The sequence below is a fragment of the Vespa velutina genome, chromosome 22 (genome assembly GCF_912470025.1).
Source record: "Vespa velutina chromosome 22, iVesVel2.1, whole genome shotgun sequence".
NCBI classification, from domain to species: Eukaryota; Metazoa; Arthropoda; class Insecta; order Hymenoptera; family Vespidae; genus Vespa; species Vespa velutina.
In genome coordinates, this window is record NC_062209.1 from 2267054 (window position 1) to 2281948 (window position 14895).

General features: G+C 36.2%; 1 protein-coding gene and 1 long non-coding RNA gene across 2 annotated transcripts in view; both read left to right on the plus strand.

Moving 5' to 3' along the window:
* LOC124956464 overlaps positions 1-3170 on the plus strand; it is an 18861-nt gene extending 15691 nt beyond the window's left edge. Inside the window, exons 2-3 of the long non-coding RNA XR_007103255.1 lie at positions 1595-2163; positions 2343-3170. This is a non-coding gene — a long non-coding RNA (uncharacterized LOC124956464). The remainder of the gene's footprint in view (positions 1-1594; positions 2164-2342) is intronic.
* A 6215-nt stretch (positions 3171-9385) lies between these two features.
* LOC124956528 (zinc finger protein ZFP2-like) lies at positions 9386-13022 on the plus strand. Its single transcript, XM_047512468.1, has 3 exons — positions 9386-11813; positions 11925-12084; positions 12147-13022. Exons 1-3 carry the CDS (start codon positions 10435-10437, stop codon positions 12789-12791), a joined length of 2184 nt encoding a protein of 727 aa, XP_047368424.1. The 5' UTR covers positions 9386-10434; the 3' UTR covers positions 12792-13022.
* Positions 13023-14895: the final 1873 nt, after the last annotated feature.

The window sequence follows — 14895 nt, forward strand, 5'->3', positions numbered from 1 at the left end:
AAATCATATTAGGCTGACTAGATTAATATTATAACGCATTGTAATTTAAGATACGAGAATGTCAAGTGATTTCTTGACAAAGCTGCTGACTTATGTTCTTTCCATTTATGTAAGTCAATTCGATTTAGGTATGCGTTTTACAAATGCTGACAAGTAAGTAAGTAAGTACGTATCTTGAATACAAATATGTTTCAGAATAGCCGTCACACTTGTTGCTATGAATCAATGTAACGATATAAATAGTTCGACATAAATTATAATAATGCGAAGGCATGTTATATACTATAATCAGTCAACGATCTCTATTAAACGACTATTATACGACGTAACACATGACAATTATAGTTCTGTTTTATGATCTTTCAACATTTAGATGATACTTTATAAGCAAAATGTAAATGAAGATTACGCAAACGTTTCTTTGAACTTTTTTTTAAAGATTCATTGAACTTTTCTATCTAAGAAAACATAATAAAATTAACTTTGAGCATTAAGGATATATATATATATATATATATATATATATATATATATATATAAGGAAAAATCATTAATTCTGCAAATACTATGGTTGTTACAACTGAAAGATCGATTATTATAAATAAAAAAAAAAAAAAAAAAAAGAAAAAAAAAAAAGAAAAATTGAATTATTTCTTGTCATTAGAAATCGCAAAGCCTCGTTGAAATCTATATAAAGCGTCACTTGCTAAAATCTACAAGTCTTTGCAGTCGACGGCACCTAGTACGAAATTCAACGTCGTCCCACTTCTTCCTTAACCCTCTATTCCCCCTCACCCTCACTCCTCCTCCTCCTTCCCTTCCCCTTCAATCTTCAGGCCATTTCCGAGCACCTTCACCACGATACTACTAGTCACCACTACCATTATATATGTCTTAACTAGGAACAGGAGCTCTCTTAGTAATAAGCGTGGCGGGAATTACGTAATTATTGCGTTGCACCCGACAATTGTCGCGAAAAATGGTGAATACTTGAATGGGCCGTGAGTACAACGGGAAAAAGGGTGCGGAGGGGGGTGGGCGGGCGGGGAGATGGGTGAAAGAGGAAAGGGATGACGGGGTGAAAAGGGCAGGGAAATGGGGGTTTATCACAGCGATTTGCAGTCGAGATACTTTCGTCGAGTCGTATGTCGCCTACACCACTATTCTCTCCTTGAGGTTACAACCTCAGAACCCGATTGTCAGACATCGTTTCTGTTGTTGAATAGTAATTACCACATACGCACACACACACACACACACACACACACACATATATATATATATATATATGGATATATATATATTATGGATTAAGTAATCAATAAAGTCATTATCTGTAATGGAACAAATAAAATCGAACGATATAATAAAATTGAATGTTTGGATTTCAATTTTTATAAATTATTTTTTTGTAATAAATTTTATATTAAGCAGACATTCCGTTTGTCGTTATTCGTAATCTACGTATTAATGAATAAACGAAAGTAATTTTCCATTGAAATTGTTATAAATTTCAATTTTTTTTTTTTATTTTTTTTTTCCTGTTTTTTTTTTTTTTCATATTGATACTACTCAATACTCTTCAAATTTTCAGCGGTCATTCAAGGAAAGAAAAGAAGAAGAAAAGAAGAGAGGATAAAGAAGAAGAGGAATACGCCTGGAAAGCTATGGTATTCTTATGGTATCTCGTCATGGGAAATTTGTTCGATCGGTTACGCCGGGAACGACGAAAATGACACCGATTTTCAATGATTTGTCCTGGTATCGTTCGAAGGTTCTTCGCGCGTAGAAATATATGATCCAAGAAAGAGGACCAATGGAACGAAAGAAAGAAAGAAAGAAAGAAAGAAAAAGACGAACTGGCGATTTCGACGATTTCACGAAGAATACCTATCTATCTATATGGCGTTATATACCTGACACTGCTATATACTCTTAAATCATCTTATATATATATTATATATATATATATATGTATTTGTATATATGGAATCCCTCACGTAGAAATAAAAAAGAATGCTTATTTATTCTAGATGATCGAGAAACAGAAGAACAGAAAGATCAAGAAGAATTCATTTGAGATGAATGATGGGACTACGGACTTATGGGTTCTCTTGATAATTCGAAGAAAACAATTTGAATCGGAGCTAATATCGAATAAAGGTTAGAGATATGAACGATTAATATTTATAAATTTAGTTTATTCATTTTTCTATGGTCCAAATGGATTTACTCTTTTTTTCTTTTTACTTATTTATTTTTCTTTTCCTCTTTTTATTTCTTTTTCTTTTTTTTTTTGTCTACCTTTCTACCACGATCTCTTATAAATTTGAAATTTTCAGAAGAAGTAACGACATATATGTATGATCGAACGTGTTTCGTTGGATGTATAAAAGCAAAAAAAAAAAAAGAAAAAAGAAAAAAGAAGAGAAAGAAAGACGAAGAAAAAAGGAAGGACCAAACAAATAATAAAGCACAGAAAAATATTTAAGGACAAGTAAGACGATTCAAAATCATAGACAAGCCTGTCTATGTTAATAGGAATAAAAAAAAAAAAAAAAAAAAAAAAAAAAAACAAAACAAAACAAAAACAAGAGGAAAAAAAAAAAAAAAAAAAAAAAAAAAATAAAAAACAAGAAGAGAAAATTTTCGAAATTTCTGGTTACCCCGGAAACTTTTGTGGCTTTCAAAAGAAATAAAGATATTATATGGTACACGTAAGTACTGTGCGCGTTGGCTTGATCCTAGGCTGCGGTACAATTCCGCACTAATTGATTTTACGACGTGCGTTATATTGACCGTGAAGATCGTCTCCGTCGTACTAGTATTGATAGTAGTAATAGTAGTAGTAGTAGCGTAGTAATAGGAACAGTATTAGTAGTATTAGTAATAGTAACAGAAGTGGTAGTAGTAGTAGTAGTCGTATGGAGGTCGTGAAGCGTAGTATCTACCCAGTGATGGTAGCAAAAGCCAACGATTGCAGCAGGGTGCAGATGACATCCTGAGGCGAGTCATGCATGACGCCCTTTTTGGGGGCCAACGAATGTTATTGCGAAAAAAGATTTCCAAAGATAATAATAATAATAATAATAATAATAATAATATTATATAATATATATAATATATTATACATAATAATAATAATAATATTATTATTATTATTAGAAGAAGAAGAGTAATATCTCAATGATGATTAAATTAATTATATTATATTTAGGTCGAAACAGGTAAACAGGTTAATAAGTCGTAAACATTAATATTTACGACGATTTAATTTTGTTATTTTTTCTAATCGTCTCAATTTTTTTTTTTTTTTTTTTTCTTTTTTTTTTTCTAAACAAGTAATCCTTTCTTTGTTTTCTTGCTTATTGTTTCTTTTTTACACTTAGTTGCACTTTTTTATTTTTCTTTTTCTCTCTTTGTTTTTTTCCTTCTGTTTAGAAAAGAAAAGATGAAAGGAAAGCAGCGCAAACCTTTGAGATACGTGAGACAACAAATCCTAGATCGACGTTAGCTTCGACCTTTAGGTATCTCTGGAATAGCAGAGAACTACTTGGCCCCCGAATTGGATCACAACGATCTCTCTTTTGGAAGGAACCAAGATAGCAATGAAGGAGAGTTCTCTCTCTCTCTATCTCTCTATTTCTCTCTCTCTCTCTCTCTCTCTCTCTCTCTCTCTCTCTCTCTCTCTCTCTTTCTCTCTCTCTGTCTATCTCTTTCTCTCACTCACTAACTCGAGCTAGCAGACAATGAGACAATGGAGCGACGGTTGCAAGGAGCGATAGCGCCGGATTAATTCCCAATCGATTCCAAGAGAACTCCTTTCGACTCTATCCTTGGGGTTACCATATCATCCTCGATGGATGATTCGAAAGAAAGGTGACAAACTTTTCTTTTCTTTTTTTGCTTTTATTTTTGCTCTAACATCTTATTCTTTTTCCCAACTCCAACGTCTTATTCTCGACTTATGTATGGTACATATATCTGTGCAACCATATATATGCATATATATATATATATATATATATATATCTAAGTTTATTATTATAAAATTGATCCATTTTTTTTTAAGGTCTCATCGTACACGAAAGAAAAAAAAAAAAAATTCAATTCGATTAGTATCGGTAAGTAGACAAAATCATACGAGAGAATGAGAGAAAGGGCGACAGAGAGAGAGATAGAGAGACAAAGTTGAGTAACAGAGATCGAATTATTGTTATCATAACCATCTGGGGGTCTCTCTTTCGCAAGCTTAAAAGCCGACTGTCCGTTAGATCAAAGGAGGCAACGACGTGTTCCGGAGTGCGGAATGCACTGGTAGTAGATTCCCCAAGCGAATAGATTCCGAAATGAGCACGTTAAAGTACCCAAGGGACATTCAGGAATTATGGATCTCGTGAAGGATGCGGTCGATGACGTTCCTACTCGTCACACCGTATCAATTTTTGGTGAAAGACCGCGAATGAAATTTCGTGACCAGGTGGTGGTAGGTGAGCAGGGAAAGGGGAAGGAATTGCCGAGCGATGTAGTATGAGAAAAAGATCGTGATCGATCGATCGATCGAAGAGATCTGCGCATCGATCATCGATGCGTTACGATTCCACCTTAACGAATATAATTGACTGATTGAAAAAAAAAAAAAGGAAAAAAGAAATGAATCACGGGATATGATATAAAAAGAAAAAAGAATAGGATGGATGAGGGAGAGGAGAGTAGAAGAAAAGAAAAAAACAAACTTGATTGATATTTGTTCGACGATTTGTTAAATAACATAATCAATTATCTATATATTTAGTTGCGTTTGATAATGGATAGATGATCGGATAAATAGAATAATTTATTGAAGAAGTTGATGAGCTTCGGATATTTATATCAACGTTTTGAGACTCTTAGGAAAATCTTCAAACCAAATGAGCTTATTTATTAAATAAATAAATAAATATATATATAAAAAAAAAATATATATATATATATATGTACGTGACATTTCTTGACGATAGTAAAAAAAATCTCGTTAGCCTTTCGTAGAATATCGATGATGCTCATTAGGTAATAATCTTTTAATTAATGTCCGAAAGAAGAAGAAGAAGAAAAAGAAGAAGAATAAAAAAGGATATTGGTTATATAGACGCCGCGCCCGTATGCTGTTTAAGACAGACATGATTACCTTGTTTTACCGGTTACGAAGGCAGGTCAATGTGTTCTGGTCTAGCCTGCGGACAGACGACGACGATACCAAAGCTAATCAACAGCATATGTAAATTGCATCTATAAATAAAATATCCATAATCAATCGATACGGGAAAGGTTGTATGCTTTAAAAAAAGAACAGAAAAGAAAAGAAAAGAAAAAGAAAGAAAGAAAGAAAGAAAAGAAAGAATGATCACGGTCTTGGCCGAACGTGCATTATTCGTAATTTTAATATTTAATTTCAAAGAAACTCAGGGAAAATGAGAAAAAGGAAGGAGAAAAAGAAGAGAAGGAAAAATATGACGATTTGAAATAAAAAATAACGCTCTAACGAAGGAAAAAAAAAGATTTGTCGTTGACATTCGATCGTTCGTTCGTTCGAACGACGACGACGAAGAAGAAGCTATACTTAAATTCGATGACGTTCGCGCGTTACTTAGCGAATTTCAATCGCGCGTGAAAAAAAGAAAGAAGAAAAAAGAAAAAGAAAGAGAGAGAGAGAGAGAGAGAGAGAGAGAGAGAAAAAAAGTAAGAAAACGAAGAAACTTCAACGAAATAAAGCCCTTCGTTTTCGACGACGACTTCGACATTCGAGCTGGTTACCGATCGTCTACCACCACCATCACCACCATTACCATCACTAACACCAGCAGTACCAGTACCAGCACCAGGACCAGCAACCACTACCACATCGCATCGCAGTACAGTGGATAGGTAGGGTGAGAGATTCACGGTATTCTCTTTTTTCGAGGAGGAAGAGTAGAAGGACGAGGCATAGAAGTAGAGGAGGAGGGTGAAGACCCGAATCCTGAGGCAGTGGACCGTGAATGCGATACCACGTTTGCCGTGCATCGGTGTTGGGGGAAGTGCCGTCAAACAAGCGTTCGTCGACCATCTCTCTAGGGGGTGTTGTACCCATGCACCCACCACCACCCCCCTCCAAATCCCAATCCCAATCCCCATCCCTATCCCCCATTTTCCCCCATTCCCACTCTCAACTTTTCCCTTCCCCTCCTCCCTCTCCCTGTGATCTCTATGTTTCAGCCCTTAGACGACAGGTTACCGTTGCTTTAGACGATTTGTTTCTATCAATTAGATATATCCTTCGTATTTCCTAAACGACAATATCGAATGACATCAGGATTTTGATGCGGGGAGTAATCCTATGGAATAATACAGTGATTCGATCTTGATAGAAGAAAGAACGAGAAAGAAAGAGATAATAGTTGTATGGATCAAACAAATGTTTACGAATATACTTATCGCGATCCCCTCCCCTTTCGCCATTCTCTCTCTCTCTCTCTCTCTCTCTCTCGCTCGCTCGCTCGCTCGCTCGCTCATCCCCACCATTTCGTTCGTTCATTTGCATCGCAAAGACACGATCATCGATATGCTCGATGCATTTTAATAAGAAATGACTGCGTTCTTGAGGAATGTATACGTACGTATGCATGTTACGTATGATAAAGATGTATATACATATATATATATATGTATGCATATATATATATATATATATATATATATATATATATATAATATGTTGTACCGTATCGGTATCTCGAATTAATCGTAAGTTCGATCACTTCGAGCTCGGCTATTGAGGAACGATAAAAGTACATTAGCCGATTGATAATATTCGTTCGATGACGCATTATTGAAAGTTAAAATAAGAAACAACGTAGATGTTTAAAGTATACGTTTTAATTTCTTGTTTCTCGATGTTCAGAAAGACAGAATGAGATTTAAAATTGATTGTGGGAGGGTGGGGGGATAGGATGATGATGGGAGTTATGAGAAATGATAAAGTATCTTTTAAGTTTCATTCCGAGAAACACTTTGGGTTTAGATTATCTGAATTATCGAGTAAAACTCAATGAGAAAAGATATTCGTGAAAAAGAAAATGAATGAAAATCGTCGTTGTCGTTGTCATCGTTGTCGTCGTCGTCGTCGTTGTCGTTGTCGTCGACAACGGGGAACTTTTTGCTAAGTCGTGTGAGCTTGGCCCATTAACGGCTTGGAACTTGCTTATCGGCCGCTGAGTCTGCGTTATTGCGTCGACTATGACCAAACGAAAGAACGAACGATAGATAGAAAATTGTTTCTGTAGTAGGAGCCACCTATAAGTAACCTCCTCCCTCTCTCTTCTCTCCACTCACCATAACCAACCGACCCACCCGCCTGGTCGCACCCCTCTCTGGCCCACCCCTTCCCCTTCGAATCTCTACGTTAGTCTCATAACTCGCCCGATAGCCGGGGCTATAAATGATGAAAACTGTCGTTGTTCCCGCGCGATACCTTTCTCGATCAACGGATATATAATATATATGTATATATATATATATATGTATATATCAAGTCTCTCGTCCATCGATCTTGAAACCATCCTCGCTTGGTCAAATTCACGAATCTACGAAATATCCGTGAAATGACGACTATTTGTTTCTTTTTTTGTCTCTTTTTTCTCTTTCTTTTCCTCTTTTCTTCTATTCTTTTCTATTTTATTTCTTTTTCATTTTACTAATTCAAGCCACCTAAGCTATGTACGTAAGTATAATGTGTGGATATATCCATGTATGCATGTATGTATGTATGTATGTATGTATATATGTATGGATGTATGTATGTACGTATGCATGTGTGTATATATATATATATATATATCTATAAGGACAAAAAGAGAATCGATGGTAGGATCTATCGATTGATGTGACATCGAAGACAATTAACACGTTGATTGCCATGGAGGTCATCCCAGCTGATTGCACTTTCTTTTACAAAGAGATCCGATTTTCAAACGTATATTTAAGATTTATTTTGCTGACATTTTTATCGAGATCTTTTTTTTATCATTAATTGCGAGAGGGGAAGATGGAAAAAAAAAAAACAGTGCAGGAGGGTAGGAGTTGGGGTGGGAGGGACGAGGAGAGAGAGGAGAAGAAGAAAAGAAAAAAAAAGGAATTGAAAAGAAAAGATAAGAAAATGAAGAAGAGAATAAATAAATAAAAGAAAATATACAAAAAAAAAAAAAAAAAATAAAAAAGAAAGAAAAAGAAGAAAAAGAAAAAAAAAATAAGGTGGAGAAGAGGAAAGAGGTGAGGTCTAGGATATAAAAAATGTGATTAGGCGTGTTTTATTTATTCCTTCATTCTGATATTGATGTTTCAATTTAGTAAACAATTGGTCGTCTGACGGTCGACAACGTATCAATGTGTTGATATTGATGCAATGATTCGAAGCTGAGTGCACTCTCTTATATTTTTTTTCTTTCTTTTTTTTCTCTCTTTTCTTTTCTTTTTTTTTTTTTTTCTTTTTTCTTTTTTCTTCTTTCCAGGAAAAATAGGAAAACGATAGGAAGATCCGCAATGAGTTTCGTCTTCTTTTTCATTTTATTTTCGTCGAGAACGTAAATTATAAGCTCAATTGATTATTATTACGTCCCGCATGCGATTCCGTCTCTTCAATCCTTCTTTCTTTTCTTTTTTTGTCTTTTTTTGTCTTTTTTTTTTTTTTTTTTAGGAACCTGCCCGCAGCGAGTTGATTTCTTATCAGATCGACGAAAAAAAAAAAAAAAAAAAGGAAAAAGAAAAAAAAGAAGAGAAAAAAAAACGAGAAAGAAAGCCTCGGGTTGATTCGAGAAAATTATTCTTTTTTCTCTTTTTCCTTTTTTTTTTGTATTTTTTTTGTTTTTCTTTTTGTATTCTTTACCCTTTTTTTTTTTTTTTTTTTTTCTTGTCTTTCGAAAAAAAATCGTCCATACGGAAACATTTCGCTTTTCCACGGAATATTAATATTCGCGATAAGATTATTAAACCAACGAGATCTTAGTAAGTTCAATTATTTGAGTAAATAATTGATTCGCGTATATGATAATGATTGGTTCGCGGATGCGATAAGAACTATACCACGATGATGGATTCTTATCCGAAGGCGTTTAGTTTTAATCAGAGAAGCGAGATTCGAGATATATTAAGCCGATAACATCATTTTCTTTCCTCGTTTGAAGAGCCATTGGTAAGTTATTGGATAAGTAAGAGTTATTGGTAGGAGGAAAAAAAAAAAAAAAAGAAAAGAAAAGAAGAAAAAAGATGAAAATAAATGAAGAAGAAAATGTTTGTAAGAGAAAAAATTGAAAAAAAAAAAAAAAAAAAAAGAAAAAAAAAGAAAAAAGGAATCGAGGTAGAAGTGGAAACGAAAAGAAAAAAGTGGGGAAAAAAAAAGAAAAAGAAAAAGCAAAGATATAAATCGAATTATGGTAGGATCGCATTGGACGCATTTGAATATGGCGGAAAAATATCTGTCCGCGCTGCGAACTGCAGTGCTGCCAGCACGGAAGTATACGGTGACGCTATGCTCAAGCTTCGCTCCCTCCAAAACCAGCGCGTACGTTGGCAACATTGTTTTTTGGTAGTTTACAAATAAAATGGCCGATATATGAGGCTATTTTGTATGGACAATAAAATATGGAATTTTATAAAATTAATGACGGTCGGTCGCGTACATGTGCGAGTTAATGTGGAAAAGTCGCGTCGTAAAGTACGGTAAAATATCGTGGAGTGTAAGTGAGCGTGTGGGAGTGCCGTTAGAGAAAGGTGGAGGTTGTCTTCGAAGACCCGTGGACGCCGAGAAGACCGATAGGAAGAATCGGTGAGGCGGTACGATCTAAAGAGTACCGTTGGGATAGCCGTATTAATTTCGGTGGCGCACGGTGGCGCGGCAAACTATAGAAAAACACGGCTCTAGAATAGGCGAACTCTGGTTTTGCGGGTGCACACAGGGCCCCCTCTGCCGCCTGCAGCAAATTTTCGGGGACCCTCGCCTCCGCCACCCGGAGGCTGCGTGCGTCGGAGCCAGAGGGGTCGAAGCGCGCCAAGACAGAATTTCGAACCATTTACATATCTTATGCCACGCATGACCATCACGAGGTCTTGATAAGACCCTTGGTGCTCCTTTATTACATATTACCTTGTGACTGTCTAAAAGTACTTTCAATGTTTCTAGTATTACCCTTATAAGTGACCGGTTACATCCTACTCAGACAGATATGTTACCCAAAGCATGTAATCAAGAAGAAGAAAGAGGAGTGTGACCGGTAGGTTGACTTAGACCCAATCAAAATATTTCCATCCGATCAATTTGTCATAGTGGAGAGAATTTGTACAGAGGATGCGTTGACAGAGACAGAGAGGCCTACCGATATAGCCTCCAGCCAAACCAACCCCTCCATTGTTACCCTTGCAAATATGTGTACAACCCCTGGCAACGCCGGAGCAGGATTCGGGTATGCCTGGTCCTTTGGTGGGCCTGGTACCGAAACCCGAGAGAACGCACAGAGCGAGCTTGCTACAAATATTAGTTACGCCGTTAATAACAATCAGGACCAAGGTTCCAGTCAAAAGATACAAGTCGATATCAAACCAGCAAAAAACGTTAATAGTGCTCATCGCAGACCTATGTTCGCTATGAATGAAAGTTGTCAACAAACTCCTACTACCCACCACGGTCACACAGGAGCTCATAATCAAACACATGGTTCTCATGTTCGCACTAAAAAACATCATGATGTTTTTCCATTGAATTGTGAAAAGGGAGGTTGTCAGTGTGACGCTTCACAACCAACGCCACCACCTTCTCTATTTTCAAACACCTTAGTTTTTACCACAGCTGATAAGCATGCCATGAGTAAGCATTTCATGACACCGCTTGGACCTTTGCAGCTTACTGCAGAAGAGTGCAATGAAATTTTAATGAAAAGGGCAGCAGCTGCATCTAATCAAGCAAACTCCAATAACGTTACTACCAGTCAAACGGATGGCACAGCTCACTTTGGACACGTCTTGACTCATGTAAACACTACTCAAATCGAGACTAAAGTTAAGCAACAGCAAGATATGGGGAGCCAAGTTCGTGTACCTAAGGAGAGACCATATTCCTGTTCTGAATGTGGGAAGTCATTTCTACTGAAGCATCATTTAACCACACACGCAAGAGTACACACAGGAGAGAGACCTCATATATGCGTTCATTGTGGCAAGAGTTTCGCTCACAAACATTGTCTTCATACCCACTTGCTCTTACACAGTGCGGAAAGACCTTATCAATGTCGAGAATGTAAAAAGTCCTTTACGTTAAAACATCACCTTGTAACACATACTCGGGTACACACAAGAGAGAGGCCATTTGTTTGCCAGGAATGTGGAAGAGCGTTTCCTCTTAAACGCCATTTAGTCACTCATAGTAAATTTCATTCTGGAGAAAGGCCATTTGTTTGCGAAGAATGTGGAGAATCCTTTTCGCAAAAGGATCATTTAACAATGCATTCGCGCTTCCATGGCAGTTTACATCCATTTGTTTGTCATGATTGTGGGGCTACGTTTCAAAGGAAGTTTGAACTAGTAAACCATGGTCGGTTACATGGTAGAATTCCACATTCGTGTACTGTTTGTGGTAAAGAATTTTTACAGAAGAGAACGCTATTAGCACACATGCGTTTACATACAGGAGAAACACCTTTTGCTTGCACCGTTTGTGGAGAGGCATTCCCGCGTAAAGTAGATTTAGTTACGCACTCCAAGATTCACAATAACAATACGAGTACAGATGAAAAGTCTCTTACGTGCAGGTACGTCAGATGCATAAATGACAACAGAAAGTGTCAGAAAAATTAAGATTGAACCTTACGCATAGCACTTGCGAAGGTATCACACCGATAACATCAAGTTTATTATTTCAGGGAGTGTGGATTAGATTTTCCAAACAGAGAAGCCCTTACCTTACACTTAAGGCTACATTCTGGTGATCGAACATTAGTAACGGATTTATGTGGGTTAGCAGCTGCCTTCCAACAAACTCCTGGACACTTCCTAACTCCAAATACTCCTGGAACCCACCAGGTAATTGCCTATACTCGTTTTTCGGAAAGGTATCACGAAAACTAAGTAATAAATATTTCCAGATGAATGGACCTATCGGAACACCCGGTGTTAGCCATATGCACGGTGCAACGCAAACATCGCCGCCAGTTGGTTCGGGTCCTAAACCAAAACCACATATCTGTCCGGATTGTGGCCGCGGGTTTGCTCAAAAGCATGGACTGTCGCAACATCAACGACGCCACACGGACGGCAGTTGTCATATAAGGTCACACGTGTGTGACAAGTGTGGAAAGGCTTTCTTCCAGAAGAATCATTTGTTATTACATCAACGTCAGCACATGGATCCTCCGCCGAGTATACTTCGGCAACAACAAAGACAAGCGGCACAAGCCGCCGCTCAGCAAGCTCAACAGCAACAGCAAGCCCAGCAACAGCAACAGGCGCAGCAGCAGCAGCAGGTCCAGCAGCAACAGCAGGCGCAGCAGCAGCAGCAGGCGCAACAACAGCAGCAGGCGCAACAACAGCAGGTTCAACAGCAGCAGCAGCAGCAGCCACAGCAACAACAACAAACGTGTACCGTCGATACTAAAACAATTCAGTTGCAAGCAATACAGCAACAAGTTCAACAACAAGTCCAGCAACAGGTACAACAGCAGCAGCAACAGCAGCAACAACAAGCGTGTTCCGTGGACACAAAAGCAATACAGTTGAATGTCACCATGTGAGACGGTTTAAAGCGAAGGGACTGGAAAGTCCCCGGAACAATAGCACTCCCAAATGCGCACCCTGCTGCCACCCTCTGCACGCACTTCTCTTGTACTAACATTACATATTAGATATATTTATTATCTATAGAGTCGAGTACGAAGTAATCAATTTTATTACAAGAGTATATATACAAAGTATACATATTATTATATTCTAATAATGTAAGGCTTGTAACAAGAAAATAAAAATAACCATATATTAGTGTTTTACATATACTTTATATATATATATATATTTATATATATATAAATATATATATATGTATATATATATATATATATATATATATATATATCATTTAATCTAGATATAAAAATGAAACTAAACAAATTAGTTGCCTTAACGAGAAGAAGAATTTTAATGAATATATTAACTATCGTTTGCTGAATTTCTTTTTCATTTACTTTTACTTACGTAGGACGTCACTCTTTATAAGAAAATACATATTGAATAAACAAAGATAAAAATAAGTCCGTTATGTGTTGCTGCTTTGAAATACTGCTTTGTTGTTATTCTCCATGCTAGGAACGTTCGGAAGTGAGAGGAAGAAAATATATTGAATGTGAGAATGCAAATGCGAACCTTAAAGAAAAAGAAAAAAGAAAAAAACTAAAGGTTTATAGACACACGAGAGAGAGAGAGAGAGAGAGAGGGAAAGTATGAGAGAGAAAGAGATGGGGTGAAAGAAAGGAGAAAGAAAAGAAGAGGGTGGCAGGCATAGTGCAATTGTTGCGTTAAATGTTACGCATTAATACGAAATTGTGAGTCGCTGTTCGAAGTGACCAATTCGTTCGATTACGCAATCGTGACAAAGTTTTTAATCAAGCTATCGATTTTTTAAGGGGAGGGGAAAGGAAGAGGAAGAAGCGTCGGCAATACACATAGACAAACCACCAGTGATTTCTATACGCTAAAAAAGAAAAAAAAAAAAACAAACAAACAAACAAAAAGAAACAAACAATTCGGAACAGGAAAAATATTTTATATATAAATGGCCAATTAACTTTTGTCTGTTTATTATGTGTTCCTTGGATTTTTTTTTTTTTTTTTGTAGTCTCTTCCCGTACTTCATACATTCTTGACTTTGATGTTTTCAATATTCAATATATGTATATATATATATATATATATACATATAACTATGTATGTATGTATGTATGTATATGTATATATATATATATATATATACACATAATTTTTTTTTTTCCTTCTATTTGGTAATACAATATACGCGAAGTGCGTCTAAAAAGAAGTTTTCGCAAAATACCCAGCTTAGCAGGATTTTGTAATAGAATGTGATTTTAGACTTGTCAAAAGAATTGTAATATGTAATAGAATTGCGCAAAAAAAAAAAAAAAAGAAAAAAAAAGAAAAAAAACCACAAAAAAAATATGCGAAGAAAAAGTACGAATAAAGGTAGCTTTCCTATGTAGTTTTAACATTCACGCATGCTTCTTTTCCAGAACGAACGTGCCTCATTGAGGAAAGAGAGAGAGAGAGAGAGTATCGTAAACCGATACGCGTTTTCATGAATAGAACGGATTAATTATTATTAGAGTAGTAGAGTGTAGTTGGTAGTAGAGGTAGTAGGTATAGGTAGTAGGTAGATCCTTTGAAAAACGTTCTTATTAAAGCAAATAACGATGATAAGATTTCATCTCTTGGAAAATTACAAATATTTTATTATACTCCACGGTACGTTCGCGAGTTTATCTCATTTCAATCGTTTAAGGATTTTACGGATTTACTTTGCGAATTGGGCTTAGCTTATACGCAGATTATTATTTCTGGTTATATATTTTTTTTTTCCTTTCTTTTTTGATTTTTTTTTTTTTTTTTTTTTTTTTTTTTTTTTTTTTTTTGCTTTTTTTTTCTTCTTCCCCGTTTTTTCCTTCTTTTCTCTACAAAATCATTAACGCGATTTTTCAAGAGATACATCGGTTAAGTTCATCCTTAATAATTTTCGCTTGAGCGGGAATATATCTCTAATTTTGAACGTACTCGTCGTCGAGGATCGAGAGATAAAACAAAGAGCATACTATCAAAACTGTACATGCATAC